The sequence below is a fragment of the Tasmannia lanceolata genome, unplaced genomic scaffold (genome assembly GCF_043159265.1).
Source record: "Tasmannia lanceolata isolate RefF3 unplaced genomic scaffold, GAP_Taslan_0.1 ptg000011l, whole genome shotgun sequence".
NCBI lineage: Eukaryota > Viridiplantae > Streptophyta > Magnoliopsida > Canellales > Winteraceae > Tasmannia > Tasmannia lanceolata.
In genome coordinates, this window is record NW_027518688.1 from 20,025,893 (window position 1) to 20,049,502 (window position 23,610).

At 40.6% G+C, this 23,610-nt stretch overlaps 2 protein-coding genes across 3 annotated transcripts in view; both read right to left on the reverse strand.

Annotated features, from left to right (window-relative positions):
* Positions 1 to 8,677: 8,677 nt before the first annotated feature.
* Positions 8,678 to 9,850, reverse strand: LOC143885980 (uncharacterized). Its single transcript, XM_077389999.1, has 2 exons — positions 9,327 to 9,850; positions 8,678 to 9,250 (listed from the first exon to the last, which is right to left on the reverse strand). Exons 1-2 carry the CDS (start codon positions 9,420 to 9,422, stop codon positions 8,678 to 8,680), a joined length of 669 nt encoding a protein of 222 aa, XP_077246114.1. The 5' UTR covers positions 9,423 to 9,850.
* Positions 9,851 to 18,388: 8,538 nt separating this feature from the next.
* Positions 18,389 to 23,610, reverse strand: part of ECH2 (enoyl-CoA hydratase 2) — a 48,371-nt gene continuing 43,149 nt past the window's right edge. For both annotated transcript variants that reach the window (XM_077390643.1, XM_077390641.1), the window contains exons 10-13: positions 22,611 to 22,681; positions 19,038 to 19,211; positions 18,801 to 18,929; positions 18,389 to 18,720 (exon numbers count right to left, since the gene is read on the reverse strand). In XM_077390643.1, coding sequence (XP_077246758.1) covers positions 18,842 to 18,929; positions 19,038 to 19,211; positions 22,611 to 22,681 — 333 coding nt within the window. In that variant the 3' untranslated portion in view covers positions 18,389 to 18,720; positions 18,801 to 18,841. The remainder of the gene's footprint in view (positions 18,721 to 18,800; positions 18,930 to 19,037; positions 19,212 to 22,610; positions 22,682 to 23,610) is intronic.

Consider the following 23,610-nt stretch of genomic DNA (forward strand, 5'->3'; position numbering starts at 1 on the left):
TCGCAAATAAAAATGGAATTGGAAAAGTCTAATGGGGTGAATTTGGCTCCGCATGTTCATGAATCCTGAATCGGATTGGGATCCACCTATGTCTTAGTCACGATTCATTTCAAATCGGTCCATCTATCAAAGGCTTAGGTCCTATATGTGTCCGTTACGGAAGGAAGAGAGAAGAGGCTGACTCATAGACTTGAGAGAGATGAATGAAAAAAAAATACTAAAAGTAGGAATCGGTCTAACATGCATACGAATTATTTTTACCAAAATACCCCTAAATTAGTAATTAAAGTTATTAAACGTCTAAGGTATTTTTATAAATTAGTACAGTACAATCCGATTTAAGACTGTCCTGTGGGCTTTTGTTGGTTGTCAGGATCCGATCAGATCCTACTATGAGGTCCTAAAATGTGTCCATGAATCCTGGTAATGTGTCGAGATCCTGTCGGTTTAAGTGCGATTTGACATATTGGCCATCCATAGCAAGGCGTTGGAAATAAATGGTTTGGACTTTGGATCATTAAGAAAGTGTCCTCCGCTTGTAATTTTGTCCGTTCACATTTTTTTGGTTAGAGGAGTTATTATATGGCTTAAGCTACATCGTGTTGGCTAGTATTTTTCAAAAAGTACTGTATGGAACACACCGTAGGATGATCCAAGCGGTCCATTTGATGGGCCACAAGTCCATAACATAAGTATCTTGTGCTCCAAAATCATATCCATAGGATGATCCTAGCCCTCTTATCTATAGAGGAACTGCATATGGGCTTTCGGAGTATAAACTCTGGGTGAAAAACCCTTTAAGTTATAAGTTGAAGGGGTTTGAGAAAAAAAGAGTTTTTATATGGTGGCCGACCGTCCAGTAAGAAGGCAGAGAGAGAGAAAAAACTCTCACCCTTGATTTTTGATCCAACATGAGCCTCCTCTTTTGACTTTTTATTGGATAAAAAATCAAGGGTGATTGATATCCATGTACAGCCACCTCAAATGTATTTCAACTAGGCTTTTTACAATACAGGGTCTTGATCAAATAAAGGGGTAAATAAAAAGCAATGATATGTTGGCTTTCCTTTTCTTCCTTGGTCAGCCCCTTTTCAATAATTCACCCCTCTTCCAGCTTTAGTCTATGATATTTGTCCCCCATGCTTTGATAATCACACTATCAAGCTTGTTTTTTCTCCTTTGATCAACCTTGTGGGTGAGGGGAATGATGTCAGCACCCATGGTTGATGCAGCACCCATTGTTGATGTTTGCACTATCCGATTTGATAACTCCACCCCCTTTTGCTTGCTTAGTTGGGAAAATAATACTAACACAACTGCATTTCGATAATGGCACCAAATCATCTGTCTTTTCTCGGATTTTGCCTTGCAAGGGGTATAAAATGCCCAACAGACAAGAGAGTAGGTGTACATATCAAAATATAGTCTGCGGGTAATCATCGGGACTCGGGAACTCGTCTAGGGCAGTGCCAATACTAAAACTCAGGAGTATTTTTGTAATTTTTTTGAATTTTGGGAAATATGAGAAGGAAGACCGAGGCATCCGAATGAAGTGTTCTTCATGGAATCTGGGGAATCATTCGGGCTACCAAAAGACTTCAAACATGATCTACAAATGGGAACTTTTCGGGTTTTTCAGGTTCTCTCATGCTCTAGGCTCAATTTTTCAGAAATTTTGAGATTTGGTTTCGGGAATTTATTTAATTTTGGGATTTTAAGGATCCGGTCAAAATGGGGTGTCTACATCCCCTCTTCTGCCAACTAAGCATCTATATCCTATGTGTGGCAATAGAAAGTTGAAGAGTTTCATGAAAGAGAAACAACGTGTAGTTTACTAAATGCCCAAGCGATTCCCTCTTTGGTATTCCTCCTTTCTTCCTACTAATAAAGCGGATATGATTAGGGCTGCAACTCGGGTCGGGCGGGTCGGGTTTTGGTGAACCCAACCCTACCCGAGAAATATCTCGGGTCGGGTCGGGTCGGGTTTTTTTTCGGAAAACCCACGATTCCCAAACCCGGCCCTACCCATGATAAATCTCGGGTCGGGTCGGGTTTTTTCACATTGACGCAATTTTTTAAGGAAAATTCTTGTTTGGCAAGGCAACTCAACTCATAGAAGCAGAAATTATACTCACATTACACTTGAATCAAACAATGATGTAATTACACTCACATTACACTTGAATCAAACAATGTTGTAATTACAATCAAACAATGCTGAATCAAACACTTGAATCAACTCAACTCATAGAAGCAGAAATTACACTCACATACAATAACAGTGGGTGCGTGGGTTTTCACTTTTAACTTTTAACTAACAATAGAAAAAAATGTACATACTATAACTTATGTAACTCGGGTCGGGCTCCTTCAAACCCGGCTCGACCCGAGATTCATGCGGGCTTTTGAATGCTGAACCCGGCTCGACCCGAAACCCATGAAACCTGAACCCAACCCAGGCTATTTTCGGGTCGGGTAAAACCCGGCTCGAGTTGCAGCCCTAGATATGATGTTACCCAAAGCTTATTAATTCCATGAAACGTGTCCAATCTTAACTCCATGGTTTCCCAAATGCCCGACATTAATGTAGATATATCTAAAATGCATTCAAATTTCAAACCCAAATCCCCGAATCTTTGCCTTCCAAACTCATACATGATACATCCTTTACCATCAGAACCCTTCATTTCCATTCCTTCTTCACCCGCCACCGACAAGCGTGATACCCTCCCCTGATTCGGAGAGTGTTTCATGGCTTCTCTGCAACATTAATTCCATCTTAGAGGACTTCCATCTTGATGTCATCAAAGAACGCAAAAAAATCGGCCTGAACCTGTTCGCCCCCGATCGCCATCCCCACCTCAATTCCATCCTCCCAACTGGTTGGCCTCAAGAAATCAAGGGCGGATCTAAGGGGGTCAAGGTGGGGCAATTGCCCCCCTAAAAACGAGCCATCCCTCTCTCTCTCTCTCTCTCAGTCTCTCTCCCCCTAAAAATCTAAATAAGGGGCTAAGAGAATGTCACCTTAGGTAGATATGTAATTATGAGATTTTATATGTTTCGTGCAAGTATTTTCAAAAGTACTGTGGGCCCACTCCATAGGATGATCCAAACCGTTCATTTGTTGGGCCACAACATATATATAGGATGCATCACGTAAATCATCTCCATAGCTATGATCCTAAACCTCCAGTTTATAATGGAGCCCACTTCATAGGATGACACAAACTGTTCACTTGTTGGGCTACAACATAAATAGGATGCATAGCATAAATCATCGCCATAGGATGATCCTAACCCTTGATCTATAATGGAATCACTCTTCAATCAGATGGTTAGGATCATCCTATTGAGGTGATTTATGCAGTGCAGAACATGAGGTGTAAATAGTGGGCCCCACCCATCAAATACATGAGGGAAAAATTGTGGGCTCCACCTTCAGCAGGGGTTAGGGGGAGATGATGCGCCCCACCTATCAAAACATGAAGTGCAAAATGGTGGAGCCCAACATGCTACAACAACCATTTTTTGCCTCCCCCCCTCCCTTAAAGCTTATTCCTGGCTCCGCCCCTACGAGAAGTATTGGTGATTCGCTGTTGTTCTTCCTTACGACAACATCGAAAATAAGCTTATCAGGTTTCCTATCCACCCAAAACCCTCTTTTCCATGTCCAATGATGGAAAGTGTGGTTATTCTCCTGTTCTAATTATCTTTTTCTTTAATGTGAGCGGCTTTGGCCTGATATTTTATCATTTTTAAACTTTTGATTTTCAAGGATTTGGGTTAGAGGAGATGATGAAGCGTTGAGGTGGACAGTCCCCTCTTCTGCCAACGAAGCATCTATATCCTATGTGGCAATAGAAAGCGATTTCCGATCTTTGAATTGGATTGAAGTATGTAATTTTTTTTTTTTTTTGTGAATTTTGTGGAAGATAGGGACCTTGATCCTCCTTCGGGCGTTGGGACACGAGAGATCAGATCAAGCACGGGGTTGTCGAAAACAAATCCTTACTACAACAAGGAAGATGGGAGAACTGGAAAAGAAAGCTAGAATCACTAACCTACAATTCCCATTTCTCAAGAAAAAAAAAAAAGAGATACAAGAAGAGCTATCTCAAAAGAGGTTTTCTCTAATTTTCAATTCATCAAAAATTCAAAACTAAATGAGAGAGAGGGAAGAAGGGGCTTTATAACAGAGCCCTAATACAAGATTACATCCCTAAACTACCCCTAATGTTGTAAAATGACATTAAAAGAAATAACGCTACTAAAATAACAACGCCAAGCAAGGGGCCAAATGAAGGAAACTGTACTCTAAAGGAGCCATATGGACCGATGTCAAATGCGGAGGGGATGCTCCTGCATCAAGTCCCCATAACATTTGTCCCATTCTGTGATAGTCCTAACACAAAAGAAGCCCATGCTCCCAAAATAACCATTAATAATGGCTACAAGAAAAAGCATAGGAAGAGTTCAGTCAGAACCCACACATAATGGGTACAAGAAACATCAAAGAGTCTGGTTAGAACCAATAATAATAGCTACAAAGAAATAGCAAAAGAGTCCCTTATAAACATCAATAATGAGTATAGGAAACCCCAAAAGTGTCGTTAGAAACCCATCAATAATGGCTGAAAGGGAGCAAAGAGCCTCTCATGAGTCATGAATAAGGGATACAAGAAACGGCAAAGAATCTCTCCTTCTTTAGCCCTTCAGACTGGCCCAATTTCAATCTCTATGCAGAAGTAGTTAAGCCATCTATCTCTAGTCCTTCACACAATGCAGAGGTAGTTAAGCCATCTCTCTCTCTCTCTCTCTCTCTCTCTCTCTGCTCCATGGCCATCCATAGCAAGATCTAGGAAATAAATTGTTTGGATCATTAAGAAAGTGACCTCCACTTGTACTTTTGTCCATCTTTTATTCAGAGGAGTTATTATATGGTGTAGGCCAGTATATTCCAGTATTTTCCAAAAAAGTGCTGTATGGCATACGCCATTGGATGATCTAACCCGTCCATTTGATGGGCCACAACGTAAATATGTTGTGCCCAAAAAATCATTTCCATAGGATGAAGCAAGCCCTCTATAGAGGAACTGCATAATATGGAAGCTTGAATAGATTGGAGGGCTAGGATCATCTTGTGGAAATGCTTTCTCAGGCCCAACATATTTACGCCCATCAAGTGGACGTCTTGGATCATTCTATTGTGTGGGAATTGGGATGTAAAGTACTTTTTGGAAACTGATGGACTATACGAGCCTACACCATATAAGAGATTTTATATAGTGCCTGGCCGTGAAGTCCAGTGTTTTGAGGAGTAAATGTTCCACCACAACGTAAATAGGTTGTGCCCCAGTAATTATAATTATCCACAGTACACCTATGCCAACTGGACGGGTAAGATATCCTGTCAATTTTTAATCTGCACCGTCCAATCCCAAACCCTAAGGCCAGAACATCAAATCTAGGGAATACTCTCTCTCTCTCTCTCTCTCTCTCTCTCTCTCTCTCCTTACGTTTAAACTCATTACAAATAAAAACCTCTCCTTCACAATATACATGCATAATGGCTCCATTACCATTTTCTACGGGCGCGTTTCATCAAAGCTACCTGTTCAAAATTCTCTAATAATAGTCTTAATGAAGTTATTGGAGTAGATGTTGCAAAAGCTATATTATGTTTTTTATCTGACCCATTTGTTAGGGGAATGTGCAGTTTGTTCTTCTATATATTAGCGAGGGTTGTGCTCCGGTCAACAAACTTTATTACTGCGACTTGTCTGCTCTTCCTCACGGGGGACTCGAAGGTTTTAGGGAGGGAAATGACATGCTCTCCTTTATTAAGCTTGTTGACAATTTTGAAGCATGTTATCAACTTGTTTCAAATGATGAAAGCCAGTTTACCTTTTTGACAAATAAAGATGCTCCTAGGAATTAGTTAGTCAGGGTAGACCTCAAAGAACCAAGTATATGGACCGATGTGCTCCAAGAAGATGAAAAAGACGTGCTTGAGTCAGTTCATTGTGTTAATGGCAGGCAAATTATAGCGAGTTACTTGAGTGACTAACTTATTCCTCGGAGCATCTTTATTTGTCTCTAGACATTGGTTCCGTTTATGGGATTTCAGGACGGCGCAAAGATAGCGAGGTTTTTATTGGCTTTAGCTTCCTTACTCCTGGTTTTTATTGGGACCAATAATAACTCGTAATTCTATGTGGTATTGACACAGAGTTGGGTTCCTTATATAGGGGTGAGTGGTCATTGTAGTCTCTTATACTTCATTACATTGTACTTTTTTATTGATTATACTGTTCTAACTATATGTTGTCACTAGGTGTTTGATGCGATTAAGCCGTTGTGGATGTCTTTCTTGCTTATATGATGGTTTTTAAGTATGTATTTGCGCTTATTCTAGCATTTACTAAAGTTTCATCTTAAAATTCCATCATTTAAATGTTTGCATACGTTCTCTGATTTTTGATTTCCACCGATACCGAAATGTTTCCGTTTCCGTGCCAGCCGAAACCGAAACCAAAATTCATCACTGAACTGCACAACAAAGTACCCGTATTGTATGCCTAGGATGTTATATTGGCATGTGACCAATAATACCTCGTATTTCTATGTGGTATTGACACAAAGTTGGGTTCCTTATAGAGGGGTGAGTGGTCATTGTAGTCTCTTATACTTCATTACATTGTACCTTTTTATTGATTATACTGTTCTAGCTATATGTTGTCACTATGTGTTTGATGCGATTAAGCTATTATGGATGTCTTTCTTGCTTATATGAAAGTTTTTAAGTATGCTTTTGTGCTTATTCTAGCATTTACTAAAGTTTCATCTTAAAATTTCATCATTTAAATGGTTCCATATGTTCTGTGATTTTACAAGATTTCCACCGAAGTTTCCACTGATACTGAAATGTTTTCGTTTCCCTGCCAGCCGAAACCGAAATTTAAAACCTTGACTTGTCCTATATGCTTCAATTAGCTGTCAAAGGCTACCGACAGCTCTATGGGAATTGTAAGAGTTACTTAAAGCATATATAGGACAAGTTCAGTTAGTGCATGATATCAAAACATGGCTGTGCTGATATCATATCCCTTTATTTATTGTTTTTTTATAACTTTTTCGTTTCTTTGTGATACTTTGGAGATGTTATTTTGTGCGACATCTTGATGATCAAGACCTTCTCTTTCGGTCACTTGGATCTGGTTCTCAGGTTTTTTTATCTAGCAAGGATGGTATGCAGATACCAATGTTCATTGCTTCAAAGAAAATTATAGTTTTAGATGGATCCCATCCGACTTTATTATATGGGTATGGGGGATTCAACATTAGCCTTACACCATCGTTTTTTTGAAAGAGAGATTTCAGTGTAGTCTTTACAACTATGTAATCTACGAACATTTGATTTCTGTATTTCTTTTCCTTTTTCCTTTCTATGTTTTTTCAATGAACGAGTTTCTTCATGGAGAATATCTGATTTTTGTTCTTTTTTTCTGTTCGTTTGCTTATTTGTTTTTTTTTTTTCTCAAGTGTTTTTTTTTAATCATATATCATAAGATTTTAGTTCACTTTTTTCTGTTCTTTTGTATTTTATTTGTTTTCCAATAAACTAACTAGATACTTGTGGAATACTCTCTCTCTCTCTCCTTACGTTGAAGTCTCTTAAGTGACTTAAACTCATTACAAATAAAAACCTCTCCTTCACAATATACATGCATAATGGCTCCATTACCATTCTACAGGCGCGTTTCATCAAAGCTACCTATTCAAAATTCTCTAACAATAGTCTTAATGAATTTATTGGAGTAGATGTTGCAAAAGCTATATTATGTTTTTTATCTGACCCTTTTGTTGGGGGAATGTGCAGTTTGTTCTTCTATATATTCGCGAGGGTTGTGCTCCGGTCAACAAACTTTATTACTGTGACTTGTCTGCTCTTCCTCACGGACTTGAAGGTTTTAGGGAGGGAAATGGCATGCTCCCCTTTATTAAGCTTGTTGACAATTTTGAAGCACGTTATCAACTTGTTTCAAATGATGAAAGCCAGTTTACCTTTCTCTTTCTGACAAATAAAGATGCTCCTAGGAATACGTTAGTCAGGGTAGACCTCAAAGAACCAAGTATATGGACCGACGCCCCAAGAGGCTCGGTAGAGCGTCAATCTACATAAAAGATGTGACCCATAAACCGACGCCCCAAGAGGCTCGGTAGAGCATCCATCTACTTAAAAGATATGACCCATAAACCGACGCCCCAAGAGGCTCTGTAGAGCATCCATCTAGTTAAGAAATATGACCCATAAACCGAAGCCCCAAGAGGCTCGGTGAGCGTCCATCTACTTAAAAGATGTGACCCATAAACCGACGCCCCAAGAGGCTCGGTAGAGCGTCCATCTACTTAAAAAGATACGACCCATTAACCGATGTCCAACAGGCTCGGTAAAGAGTCTATCTATTTCAAGGGAAAGTTAAGCATTCTACGAAGATTGACGAAAAAGTCATCACTGCCAATGAAAGATAAAAGTGTTTTAAGTGCATCTCCAAAAAAAGTAAGAGCATCTTAAAATACATCACCAAAATCACTTCGAAGGACAAACCCCTTCAATCCACAACAAAATAAAGTTAAGTTTTTACAGAACCAGATTATAAAAGGCAAAGATAAAATTTCAAGGGACCTGTCCCTGAGTTTCCTTCTCCAAAACTTCCTCGGTAGAAGGTACCACAATGCCAGGGACCGATGATTCTATTCCAGGAGACGTAACCGCCAGATTTGCCTCATTGACTTCGGTCGCCTCGGAATCCTCTCCTTCGGAAAGCTCAGTCCCTGGCGGTCCCTCCAGTCTTTCGATGGAAAAAGTAGAATCTATGGCCTTAACTTGGCTTCGACAGTCAACAAAACCTTTCGCCTCAAACTCCAGAACGTGGAGCGCCATATCTGTTTGATACTCCTGAGATTGGCAGAATTCGGAGATCGCCCGGGACCGAACCTCCTCTCGCTCAGCGGTCTTGTCCCGCGCCTTCTCCAGTTCAGCACGAATCTCCTTTTCACGGACAAGTTCGTCTTTGACCTTTTGGAGCTCAGCCTCGGCATTCGCCCGAACGTTCGCCAGGGAATCCTCGAACACCTTCTGGTCATTCGCACGAGCCTCCACTTGATTCTTCATCTCCTTGGAAGCGTGAGCATAAAGAGAGTGGTACTTTTCCATGCGTCGCGAGGCATGAGAGCAAATATCTGACAACTACAGGCAAAAAGAGAAAAGGTAAATGTTTGCAGGAACCGAAGGATATTCGGAAAGGTAAAAATAAAATACGTACTTTCTTTGCTACAGCGACAATGTCCCGGCCTACGGCGGAGTGCGAACTTCTCTCCAAATCCGCCAAGTCCCTCGATAGAACACTCGTCATCGCCATTTCTACAGCCACCCTCGGGTTGCGAAAAGCGGAATCTTCAATACCCACTTTCCAGTTAGGGTCGAAATAAGACCCCTGTTGGGTCGCGTGATCTTTCGGAAGAGTCCCCGGCTTGAAATAAGCCTGGGTTCCCTCGCAACCCTCGACGGGCAAAGACTCCTGGCTCACAACTTGGCCTTTACCCTTACCCCCTCTTCGGTCGACTTACCCTTTTTACTGGGGCTCTTCTCCAACATTTCTACCTGCCGCTTGCTATGCATGGATTTCTCCGGAGATGCGGCACCCGCAGTCCCCACAGCCAGGACCGACCCTTTGCCTGCCTTAGCTGCCTGGCGCTTCATGGCTCTGTCCTGCTTTTGCCGAGCCACTTCCTCGGCCTTCAATCTCCTCGCCTCCTCCATTGCCGAGGCAGAAATAGTAGCGCCCGAACCTTGTGCCGCCATTTCTGCGATAAAACCAGGAAACCAGTCACAACACAATAGAAGGAAAGCGAGTAGAAATACGAAAAGGAAGATCGGAGAAGAGAATCACCAGACTGACTCTTGTCAGCACTTGTTCCGTATTCCTCCCCCTCGCTTCGAGCCTCGTCCTCCGAGTCTAACACGACGTTGCTCAAACCAAATTTCACTAATACATATTCGGATTTGAAATCCCGAACGTTGAACCTCTCTTTCCCTATATCCACACCTCTATCCACGACATCGTTGAAAATTAACTGACTCAAAGTCCCTAGAGAAAAATGCAACCCCATTTTCTCCCCATTGGGCTTTCTCCAATGAAAGGGGAATCGCCATCCGGCTGTTTGAGGCGATTTTATAAAAAAGAACTCATTCTTCCACCGTTTAATGGAAGAGGGAGCTCCACCCATGATCATCAGCGTCCGCTGCTGGGACACGTCTACCCAGTCCCCTTTCATCTTTATAAGGAAACACTTCTTGATAACATCCAACGATAGTGGGGCCCTCACCATTTTACTTTTCACTATGTACGCTAGAAGACCCCTTCACCCATTTGGAAAAATCTGGAACGGTGCCAGACCGAAAAAATAAAAAAAGTCTATCAGAATTGGTTGGAGAGGGAAGCGGACTCCCGCTTCAATAACCTCCTTATAGAAGGCCGTCTCTCCCTTCGCACTACTACTACACGCCCGTTCATCAGGGCTGGGAAGCCGGACCTCATAATCGTCCGGAATGTGATACTTCTCCCGCAAATGATCAAGGTCCGAAGGTTGAAGGATACCTAACGAACCCATGGCTACTTCAGGACGATATGCTACGCCATGGGGCATCCGAGGCTTATGAAATTCCACAGATTCCTGAGCCACAACTCTAGCCTGGACGTTCATATGTGCCGACCGTGAATTGCTCCTATCCTCTCTTAAAGCGGCAATTACTGGTGTGTCACTCGGTATCGGCTCCGCCACACCTGGAGGTTCGACTGGAAGAATCAGACCCACCTCCTTTCTTGGCCGTAGCGCTATCCTCTTCAATGATCCTCCGCTCCTTGCGACTGTCGTACCACCACCAACCTTTTTGGTCTTAGTTGTAGACCTCACCTCCGACGGCCGCCCCAAAGCGCTCCTCGCCTCTATCTCCGACGATTGCCCCAATATGCTCTCCACTTCCGTCTCCGACGAGACTTGGGGAGAAGGGGATGTTTCCTCCATCCCCACGGGCTCAATCGACTGATTTTGGGAATCCGTGCTCTCCGACATTATTACTCTAAAGAAACGAAATGAAAAGTTTGGGTTGAGAAACGCACCGATGAGATTGGAGGGAGGAAACCGTGAAACTCGCCGGAGAAGACGAGCCAGCACCTTGAAAGAAAAGAGAAATCAAGCCGAGAAGGAACTTAGCGCCCTCCAAATCTCCGGTTAACGCAAAAGAACGAAGCTAAATGAGAGATTCTAACGGAAAAAGGGAAGCAAACCACCGGAGAAAAGATATCGCCGGAGCAATGGATGAAAAGAGAGAAAAAGAGAAAATGGTAGAAAAAAGAAAAATGGGCGGGCTTTTATAGGTCCACGCGCGGGAAAACTCAAAAGTCACGTCACTCTGACGTTATGCGACACGTGGAGCCCCATGACACTCGCACAATTACCAAAGTCATTAATGCGCCGTTTCGTTATCATTGTTCAAAGCACCAAACCACTGCTTCCCAAAAAGCCACGACCGTTACACGTGTCTCCTCGAAATACCCCTCAGAACGAATCGACAAACACTCCTTCGGTACCGAGTATCTCTTGATAAAGTTATACAATACACTCAAACTACGTTACGTCTACGACGAGGTTAGAATACGCCCGGGGCCGAACGTTCTCATTTGTGTCATGAGCGTAACTCCAACTAAAACGACGTTCCTTCGCATGATGATGCGTAAGTCGCGATGTTCGATTCCGACTGTCATTAATACTAAAGTCACAGTTTATCTACCAGCTACTTCCGACATTGAATACAAACAATGCAGGAAGACATAGAAAATGTCAAAAATCCTTTCATTCACAAGTGAAGGAACCTTTACAAAAGGTGGGCTTCTAGGCCAGATACAAGAAAAAGAAAATACATTCGGAACCGTGCTAAACTACGGCTAGCTAAAAAAGACAGGAAGGAATTGAGAAGAGTTGACCCCCGGAGCTTCAGTATCATACTTCTGGTGAACTGCCAAGCACTACCGGACGTTGGGCCTCAGCATCGCCACGACACCCACTTGGCACAATCTTCTTTGCCCCGGAAGGAGGCTTCAAAACCGACCGTGCCAAGGTCGTAGCCGAAGGTCCCATCATTCACCCGGATCTTCTTCAGAGTCCTCCTCCGGCGAATTCGCCTCCAGATGAGGCTCGAGACCGGGCGACGCGGAGCTGGCCCTCGTGCCACCTTCGGTCACTCCTTGCAGCATCACCCTCAGGGCCTCGTTCTCCATCTCCAACTTTTCAACTTTGGCCCTCAGCCGGAGAACCTCGAAGCCTTGCTGGAGAAGTTGATTTGCCACCCCGTGTCCCCTCTCCATGGTATGCTTCAGGGACCGCCTATAATTGGCGACGAAGTGAGGAACATCGCTAGGAGCAAGGAAATCCCTACGAGCGGGGGAACCCAAGTGTTCTGGGTCTCCACCTTCCGCTTCTTCTTGCCTTGTGGGCCGCGACTCACCCCCTCAGCTCCAGCCGATGAGGAAGCCACCGCCACAGAGTTACCGTTTCCGGCGGACTAGACTCCACCGCCGACGACCCCTTCAACCTCTGTGTCCTCCTAGTTCTGCGGGCCACCGGTTCCCCAGCGACGGGAGGGTTTTCTCCATCTCTGTCCGAAAGCGACTCCACTTCCACTACCGGGACTATCGCCCCTAGTTGATCATCACCGGCGGCCTCTTGAAACATTTTTTAACAGAAAAGTAACAAAAGGGGATAAAGAAAAGGAAAAAGATGACGGATATTTCTCTCCCTCACCGCCCCTTTATAAGTGCCATTAGGCGAAAAAATCGAGCGGGATTCAATGTCCCGCCGATTTTCGAAATCTCCCATAAAGCTGGAAATAATGACCTGACCCGTTTTCCAAAAAAACATGTGGAAAATAGGCGGGAATTAAGTATTTTCGCCATTTCCCAAAAAACCTTAAGGATAGATAACACGCCTATTAAATGACGCGACATTGAATCCGCCCGCCGATTCCCTAGAAAGACGCTTCGACTCCATCACCTCCAGAAGGTCGGTACCGGCCCACCCCTTGAAAATTTAACTACTTCCTTGACCCTTACAAAGGGACAAGAAAGTAGGGGGGCAATATGTTAGGGGTAAAATCGGTATATCCGACACCGAACCTCAAACCCCTTCTCCATTACTCAATTGGATCGACACAATCCCCGCAACAACACTCGGTAATAAACTTTGATTGGACCTCCTTGATACTTCTCCCTTGAAAGGTACCGAGCTACCCAGGGAACCAAACACAATCGCGGAGATCTCGCCCCCCAAATGGGAAATCCGGATGGCCAGTACTTGTAAGGCGCGACTTTCGCCAGCTAAACATCCCGCCTAAATCACCATCCCCGATCTTCACCCATAATCATCGGAAATCGTATCTCCACGTGTTTATTCGCCAGCTATCAAGCTCCACGTGGTTTGAATCAAGGATATGATTGATGTCTCCACGATCTTATTCTCCCACCATCACGCCCCATGTGGGCGAAATCAAAGGCACAATTGATATCTCCAAGATCGTGGATCTCCACCCCTATAAAAAGGGGACTACGCACTCAAGCAAAGGGATCGAAAACTCACCCTCTCTTCTTCTCGGGTCTGGTAACTTGACTTAGCTCTCTCCCATTCCCCGTCTATTGTTTGTGATTGCCCGTCTCTGACTTGAGTGTCGAAGTGGCCGTCCGGAGCCACAACTCCGGGCCCGCTGACGCTTTTTCTGTGAGCACAGGATTATAGGTTCTGCAAAGTTAGTTCGTGCAGTCAGATTTTGGGCGTCATCATGAGGCTATTAATCAAACACCAGAAGAACAATCGCACGAGAATACTTAAGATTTACGTGAAATCCCTCCAATTAACCACGGGGAGATTTGGCGAAAATCTCCACTAATTAAAATGGGTAATACAAAACTAGAAGAGTGAAAATCTCCATTAATACAAAACCAACAGGAGTTATGCATCCCCATTGTTGTCAGATTGAGAATCACAGTCCAAATCATTAGAGGGGTGGACAGGATGGAATTTTCATTTCTCAGCATAAATCAAGACTAGAAGAGTAATATAGAAGTAATAAAAAGTTTAAGATTTTGTTTAAAATTTTGCACATTTTCATATTAAGAGTAATAGAAGTAACAAAAATAATATAAGTAATAGAAGAGTAATAACAGTAACAGAAGTTTAAGGTTCTCATATACAAGTAATATACACATTTGCACATTTTCATTTCTCAGTATAAATCAAGACTAGAAGAATCAAATATAGGTAATAAGAGAATATAGGTAATATGCACATTTTCATCACAACATTTGCACATTTGCAGGTTTTATACATTTGAGACAAGTCACATACACATTTGCACATTTTCTTTAGCATACAAACTAGTCACATATGGCTAGGGAACACAAACAGCAGCAAGCTGAACTTGGAAAACATAGGTAATAAGGACTACATAGAAATTCTGGAATTCGTAAACCATCCTCAACTAATAAACAATTAAAATTGCAGCAGGCTTATGAAGGAAAAAAAAAAACCTATGAGCTTCCACTTAAGTAGATCTAATAGTATACCTACATTAACATTACTGGGCTCCTACTGTGGTATAAACAGAGAACCAAAATGAAAAAATAAAACATCAAGAAAAATGAAACAAGAAAACCAAAAATAGAAAATGGAAACCAAGGAACCTGTCAGATTGGAATAACACCCAAGAAGAATGAAAATCCATATAAGATCAACATCAAAACTACCAAAACCCTATGAAAACCCATGAATGTAGCTTTCTGCATTTTTCTAAACAACATCATATCACCATAAAGAAGACCAAAAATCCCAAGAAACTAATAAACCCACAATTAAAACACCTATTCATTTAATTCAAGTGAGGTGGGTGTTCTCGCACGTAAAAGCCAGCCGCGAAATATCTTTCCCCGAAATTGCCTAAGGAATCCCAAATATGGTTGTGCTGATATCATTTCCTGAGTTTTTATATGGGTGTAAGCCCTTATAGTCCTGTATTTTTCAAAAATTACTATACGGACCACACTATAGGATGATCCAAACTGTTCATGTGATGGGCCCACAACGTAAATAGGTTGTGCCCAAAAAATCATTTCTACGGGATGATCCCAACCCTCCGAACTATAAAGGAACTGCACATTATGGAAACCTCTATAGATCGGAGGGCTAGGATCATTCTATGGAAATGATTTTTGGGGCACAACCTATTTAAGTTGTGTTCCATCACATGGACAGTTTGGATTATCCTACAATGCGTACAATTCCTTTTTTTTTTTTTTTTTTAAATACGGTACTATAAGAGCTTACACCATGTAAAATCTCATCATGTACGTATATAGAAACTGCATAAAACATATGACCCTCCATTACAGCCTACGAAATACGGAAAATGATATACGCTCTCCTTTTTATCCGGATCACCCCTCATGTAGTGTAAAACTAAAAGAGTAGTGATACACCATACGAATACACCATACAGCAGTGATAAATACACCAGATTAACCAAAGTCTTGGCGAAGTTTTGAGGCTGGACTTGATCAGGGGCTAAGTCGAATTATCTACACCAATTTGAGCAGGGTTACTCAAGCTCTCTGCCTTTCTTGTTGATTTTGGATTTACTAGGAAACATTTCGCGGCTGACTTTTGCATGAGAGGACAGCCGTGTCAGATGAATTGATTGAATAAGACAAAATTTGCTAAAAAGTGAGCCTGTGTGGCTGTTGTCTCATGCAAAAGTCAGCCGCGAAATGGCATTCCGCAAAATTGCCTAGCAAATCCAATTGGAATTTTGTTACATAATATACTAGAATGTTTGTGCTAATGGGGATGTCACCATTCATGGAGCGGATATTGAAGTCTTAATTCCTCCTTAAGATTCTGGATTCTCTAATGAGGTTGCTGATAGGCCCAATAGGCCTTACATCGGATATCCAACATTATGCCAATTGGACAGTCAATTATTTCCTAGGCCTTGCTATGGATGGGCCATAGAGTAGAATCGTCCTCATTGGATAATTCTAGGGAAGTGATATATTCCCCCCTCCCCCTCTTTTTACAGCCTCTTTTAGGGCCGGTTTGGATGCTGAGAAGATTTTGATTTGGATTTCTCACATTTGCAACCCTTTTTGCGTTGTGATTTGGATCCGGATCAAATCCTTGGATTTCCAAATCAGCGACTGACAGTGAAAAAAAAATCAAATTTCCATATATGCTGTGGAAATAAGTAATTGGAAATCCACAGATCTGGCAGTTTCCTTCACCCTCTTTGCTCCTTAACCTCTCCCCTCCAGTAGAAAGTACCGCCTTCCCTCTGTCTCCCTCAACATGAGCTGGCCGATCTATTCATTTTGTATTCAAAACTCAATTCCTAATCCAAATACAAAATAATGAGGTATCCAAACAGGATGTCCAAATACTCTACTTTGTAGCCATTAATGCTGCGTTCTTCAACACTTCTGGAAAAGGGCAGACTGGAATTATGTGGAGCGATTCAGCTTCACTCCGTTTTTACACCAAACGGAACCTAAATAAAAGTCTCTAAAGAGACATTCGGAAAACAGATGGTTTGGTGTCTCTGAAGAGACATTCCAACCATCTACTTCTCAATATCCGTGTTTCTAGGATCGGAAACAGGGGGATTGGAATCACATTCATTCTGAAAACAAATGATTGATATATAAAAGTCTTTTAATGTAACAGGAAAATGGCACGGGATGTGTTCGAACATTATTCATCCAAAATATACATGCTTTCATTACTTAATTTCTATGGTATAAAGGACTAAGGCTTCAAAATACCAGGTATTTAATAATAGGAAAAGGTTTAATAATAGGAAAAGGTTTCTGAGCTCGAGCTCAGCCTGAGCTAGAGCTCAGAAACCACTACTTCCATAGTTGGTTGAGTCATCCAACCCATTTAGTTTATGGTTATGGTTATGATTTGTGGAGGTTTAGAATGAATGGTTAGAAATTATGGTCCTATAGATCAGATGGTTAGGATTATGGTATGGAGTTGGTTTGTTAGGAACACCCTATCTATGTGAGGTAGTATAAAATGAATGAGTTGGATGAGTCAAACTACTATGGGAGATGGTGTATTCTAAGCTCTAGCTCAGCTTGAGCTAGAGCTCAGAAACCACGCCCTCAATTAATAAATATAAATAAAATTACATCTGTAAGGTATTCATTAGCTATAGAGAAATTTATACGCATAAGATAGTTACTAGCAATAAAGAAATGTAGATTTATAATGTATTTAATTGTTAAAGGAGGCTTTACATTTATGAGGTTGTAAAGAACCTCAAAACCACCTAGCTTTCCCATTTATGAGGTTGTTAAAGGAGGCTTTACATTTTAGGACTATCCTGTTACTATGAAAATTTTTCATTGTATTATTATAATATAATGAGACCACCAAAAGAACACTCAACTTCAAAACTATATATCAAACATGTTTTAGGACAAAAGATTAATCTAGATTTCCTCATTAGTTGAACTCTAATGATAAAGTAATATGGGAAAACCAGAACAATCATCTCCTGGCAAATAGTGAAATGGAATGTCGCCGCACATAAAGGGTGTGCCCAGTGCACGAGGTTCCTGCCATTGCGGGGTCTGGGGAGGGCTAGATGTTCGCAGCCTTATTACCCATGCTTTGCAGAGAGGCTGTTTCCGTGACTCGAACCTGTGACCACCAGGTCACAATGGAGCTACCTTACTGTTGCGCCACAGCTGAACTTCGTTCAAAACTGAACTCAAATTTAAATTCTTCTCAAATCCTCCTTTCTGAGTACCCTCAAATCCTTCAAAACATGGACTAACAAATTCATATTTTGTTGAATGAAACTGGTGGAGAGATATAGGCATCCCAAGGTTGTTTACCAAAAAGAATAAAAAGGCATTTTTTGACTCCTTTTTCTTGACAGTAACTTATATTTGTAGACGGGAAAGATATGAATAAGTAGAAATTAAAGTTTATAATGTAGTTAATAACAAAGAAAATGATCCGTACTCACCTTCTTTTGTTTATTGCACTACTCACTTTATGGAACAGTTTTCTAATTGGTCGTGGACAATTTCTTAGGAATTATAGCAACATCTAATACCTATTTCGAAGACTGTAAATAAAGAGAGGAGTGTCATTCTTAAAGCAAGAGTGCATGAAAGTGCATAACAGTCTCAATCCCAGCAACCAGTTTCTCAATTGTCAAGCCTATATAAGGAAGTAATAAGTGAAAACCAAAAGGAAAATATCAAGAAAATTGTAAAAGAATTGCATCTGCATGAGAATTAATGTCACCCCACTTATTGCATATGACCAAAAGATGCATTCCAGCTGAGCGAGATTCAGAAATGAAAAAGTTACCTTGTTCACTCCCTTTGTACATGGGTTATTATTCTCTTTAATAAAAGTTACCTTTCCAAAAAAAAAAGGTTATTGTATCTTGTTTTCCAGGAAACATTAATGGTCTAGGTATGTTGCTCATCAGATACAATGGATTCAGTACAAACAGGCGAGTAGAAAATGAAAGGGAGCTAGCCAGGCAATTCATCGGCCCAAGGGTAACACTATTCTTAGGGTCTCATTTTATTCCTGACCAACATTACCAAGAAATAAATCAGAAAAGAAAAGGAAAAACATTGTCTGAAGTAGCTCAGGTGAAGAAGAATAACCTTTTTACGTGAGACTTTATGCAATCCATGCGTTAATTATTTCACAATGATGAGGGTATGTGGTTGAGAATCACATAACCAGAAAGAACAGCTCTATTGCGCTCTTTCACTATTGTCTGATATATGACCCTGCATAAGCCAGCTTTTTGTTAGTCATCTAAACATAGACAACATTTTCCTCAGAGCTTGATATTAAATGATGCGCATGGATATTGATGAAGAGATGAGTATTTCTACCTTGAGCCTTCTAGCCACATCTGTGTGATTAAGGTCTCTCCAGGGTAGACGTGTAGAAGGAACCGGCCCAATATGGTTTTCACTAATCCTGGATCTCCATTGCAAAGACATTTGATGATTGCCCTAACTGCAAACCCGAGTGTGCACAACCCATGCAGTATTGGGCGAGAAAACCTTCAAACAAACAAGAGCAACTCTGTTTTGGATAATTCATTCCGTGCATAATGGAAGTGCATGTATAACAAAAAATTCCCTTTTGACACTGATGCACAAAAAGATCACTGAGTCTAGTCTATTCTGATCAAATTGTTTTTCCTACTCAAGCTTTTTTTTTTTTGAATTTTTCCCTACTCAAGCTTCGTTTGTTAATCTTGATAATCATTCTATTCCTTCCACCTATAAGCAAGCAACAAAGAAAGCCTAATGGAAAAAGGCTATGGAAGAAGTCCTTCAGGCTCTACAAGACTACAAGAGGGTGAGATGTCCTCCAAATGCATCTGTGATTGCGAGTAAATGGGTCTATCTTATCAAGTGTAAGTAAGATGGTAGCTAGCTTGGAAAGATACAAGGCATGTTTGATGGCTAAGGGGTACAAACAGAAGTATGGGATTGACTACAAAGAGGTATTTGCTCCAGTGTCGAAGACGACTACAGTATGTAATATCATTTCATAACTTCTACACGACAATGGCCATTCTTCCAAATGGAATGCAAGAATGCATTTTTACATGATGATCTCCCAAAGAATGTATATGAATCCTCCAAGTCTTTCACTTCCTTCACATTCATCACTGGTACGCAAGCATAAGAAATCCCTTTATCGACTGAAGCAAGTATCACAAATAATTTGAAATATTTCAAACAGCAATACTAGGCAATGAATTTCAACAAAGTGCGTATGATTATTCTCTTTATACACCATTTAGTGGTGTGGATACGTTGTGGAGTAGGAATTATTGTTTTATTTATATACCTGAAGCAGATATAAGTCGGATGGATTGGATTTGTCCTTGATGGCCTTTGGCTTATGAAAGTACAAAAGGGTTTTATTTAAATTGGTTTTACCATAATATGAAGGAGAGAAGACAAGTCATGAGGTTTCATGCTATGAAGCACGTATACGGGTACAGGGTGCGGATACGACACGATACGGGTACGTGGATACGTGATATTTAAAAATAAAAATAAAAATAGGATACGGGTACGTTGGGATACACTGAATATAATATATTTTATATTTTATTATACATTTATAAAAATTAAAAAATTAAAAAGGCCCTTTTCGTTTGGGATTGTCCCAACTCCCAACCGAATGTGAGCCCCAAATAGACTATTAGACTCAAATTAAAGATAATTTCGACTCCAATAATCAGTTTTGGGCTCTCAATCGGTAGTCAGTCACAATCTCAAATGAACAGGGCCTAAATGTAATTTTGAGCCCCAATGTGAGCCCCAAACAGATTATTGGACTCAAAATTAAGCATAGTTTTGACTCCAATAATCAGTTTTGGCCTCTCAATCGGTTGTCACAATCTCAAATGAACAAGGCCTAAATATAATTTTAAGCCCAAATTTGAGCCCCAAATAGTTTTGAATTGTTTGTTGTTTGGATGCGTACCGGCACCTAGGGAGTACCCGGGCGCACCCGCACCCAATACGCACCCGATCAGACTGCGTAGGCCTCCGGAGAGTACCCGTGCTTACTTGGTTGTATTCTGTATTATTTCCTCTTTTGATTTACTTCAAACATTTCAAAGGAAATTTGACAACACACACGGTGTACTCAATGGAAAAGAAGCTGCTATATATAGCAACGAAGAACAAATTATTGGATTCCCCAGATGCTCGACACTGTGTACAAAAGATTGGACCATTTGCGCGGTTTATCTCACTCCGTATATACTTCCAAAATAGTTTCATATTGAGCTCATTGATACTTGGGTAGACACTTTGATGTGATGAACAATGAAGTTAGAGTCTATTCACTTGTTATGGATGTTAGATTGATGCAATTTTTTTATTTATTTTTTGCTTTGAAAGATAAGAGGGATAATATTAAAGAGAAGAAGTAATACAAGATAGAGAGGGCTGAGATAGCCCCCAAAACATAAATACAACAAAAAGAGAAAAACGACTACACAATCAAAGAGGCAATGAACTTCCAAAACATTAAGTTCACTCTCAATTCCTCCTAAGCAAGCCCATCTTCCATCTAACTAGTACTCCTAAAAGTGTGTTTAAAGGTCGACCTTCTCTAATTAAATCTCCAAGCCTGAGAATAATATTGGTCAACTCCAAGTACCTGGCTTCAATGTTGATGCCCAGGATATAGAATTGGAAGAGTTGCTTCAACTAAAAGAGCTTCGGGAGATCTGCCTTGAAGATACGACGTCCAGAAAAAGGAGCACATGCATCCGCAACATTATAATTCATGATTCCTATCAGAGTGGGAAATTTTTTAACAATATCCCTGTGATCAATTCTAAACATGCCACCAATGTTGATGGGGCCTGGTTTACCTTTAGAACTGCCATCAAAGCTTAACTTGAGGTAATCATGACGGGGGGCTCATCTAGCCACCACCTTTTTTTTACTCGAGTAACTCACAAAAAATATCCCCCCAATGATGGCAAGTTTCCCCGACCAACCACTCCCAAAACACCTTTCACCTGATCGTCTAATGGATGATGAAGAGTGTAATATCATGAGCGATCAGCCACCGAGAGATCTTCTAATCAAAGATCCTCTCTTAGCTTCTCATTTCACAAATCCCACATGATTACATATGAAGTGATCTTCAAAGGGGTCTTATGTCTCATCCAAAAGAAACCAAAATACCAACCACAAAAAGCTCTAAAGTGGTCGACTAAAACACCCAAGAAATGCCAAGGATTTGAGAAAAATAGACCACACTTTTCTCGTCACTTTTCAATGATTGGAGAAATGATTAGCAGACACCTCCCCTTTCCTGCAAGGAAGTACAAGTTGCAAATCTAATCTTCTTGTTTGGTAGCACATCATATGTATTAATGCTTTCTTCAACTGTTGTCCAACAAAATGCTCCACTCGAGGAGGGAGCATTGAACCCAGCCAAACTGAGGCCTTGGATCCCAACCCAGTCTCTTTGATAAGCACCAAAGCAGAGGACTTGACCAAGAACAAATCATTAAGATGCCAAGAACAACACTACTATAACTTTAAAATGAGGAAATGTAGATGAACTATAAGATCAACACTAAAAAGTAAAAGGGGGTTCTAAATACTAAATAATGTTCTTACTCATAAATATTGCATGGAGATTCCAATTCACATTATGGGTAGCTTTCTGGATGCTTGCTACTTTCTAGATGCAAAATATCCTTCCACAACTCATGATCGAGCAAAAATACCATTAAAAATTCATGTTCAGTACTCTAGATAACTTTGAGCTTCCAAACACTCATTTCTGAGATGACTTGCTAAGTCAACCAAATTGGTAATCAGAGCCGTAGAAACAATTCTTAAATACAAATAACTAGAAAACAAAGCAACAAAAAATATTAAGAACTCCAATTCACTTTATGTTGTACTAACCCAGCAGCATGTGCAACTGTAGGATCTGAATGTAAAGGATTGTAGTCACCGGATAGCCTGTATAATAATGCCTGAATCATGGAATTAAAGATTCAGTTTCTATACATCATTATGTTGAACTTGTAACCATAAACCACAAACAAATTACTAGTACAGTGTACAATATCAAATGGCCCTATATGGTCAGCAGGCTCTCAAGGGTGATTAAGGTTACAAAATGGAGAACCACATCGAAACAGTTGGCATTAAGACATTTTACTAGCCCCTCAAACACAAATCACAGATAAAATAGATGTCACTAAATGGATAAAAGATCTTTTACTAAAACAAATGAAAAGAAACAAAGGACAGTTCATGCAGTATATATGAAGCATGGATAAATTACACGTATACTGTATGCATTGAAACGATGCAACCACAACCTATAATATTAAGAAGCAACCAAACTATTTATCTTAAATCTGGCAGTAGAAACATTTGAGTATTGTCATGTGAATTTAATTTCAAGTTTATAAACCAATAATAATGGCCAGAGACCATCTGGATACAGCAGTCCAGTCATGCGTCAATAATAATATCTATAAGCATTAGACATGGTTTTAAATTCTGGTTTTGGTTTTGGTTTTGATTTTGGTCGGCACGGAAACTGAAACATTTCGGTTTTGGTCGGCACGGAAACACGTGGAAACCTATGCAAATGATAGAATTTTAAGATGAAATTTCAGGAAATGTTAGTACACACTTATAGACCATCACATAAGCAAGACAACCATCCATAATGGTTTAAGAACATCAAACACCTAGTGGCATGCACGGTCGCACATCCATGATAATTCAGTATATACCACATTTGACATGTACTTCATATAAATATTTATATATGATACATACACCACATTTCACTTGCAATTACCACATTTCACATATAATTCATATAAATATTTTTATATAATACATACACCACATTTCACTTGCAATTAGTATAAATATACTCAACTAA

Coding starts and splice junctions, on each gene's coding strand:
- LOC143885980 (XM_077389999.1), bottom strand. CDS start 9,422: ATGGCGATGACGAGTGTTCTATCGAGGGACTTGGCGGATTTGGAGAGA. Junction 9,251..9,326: donor TTGTCGCTGTAGCAAAGAAA/GTACGTATTTTA, acceptor TTTTGCCTGTAG/TTGTCAGATATTTGCTCTCA.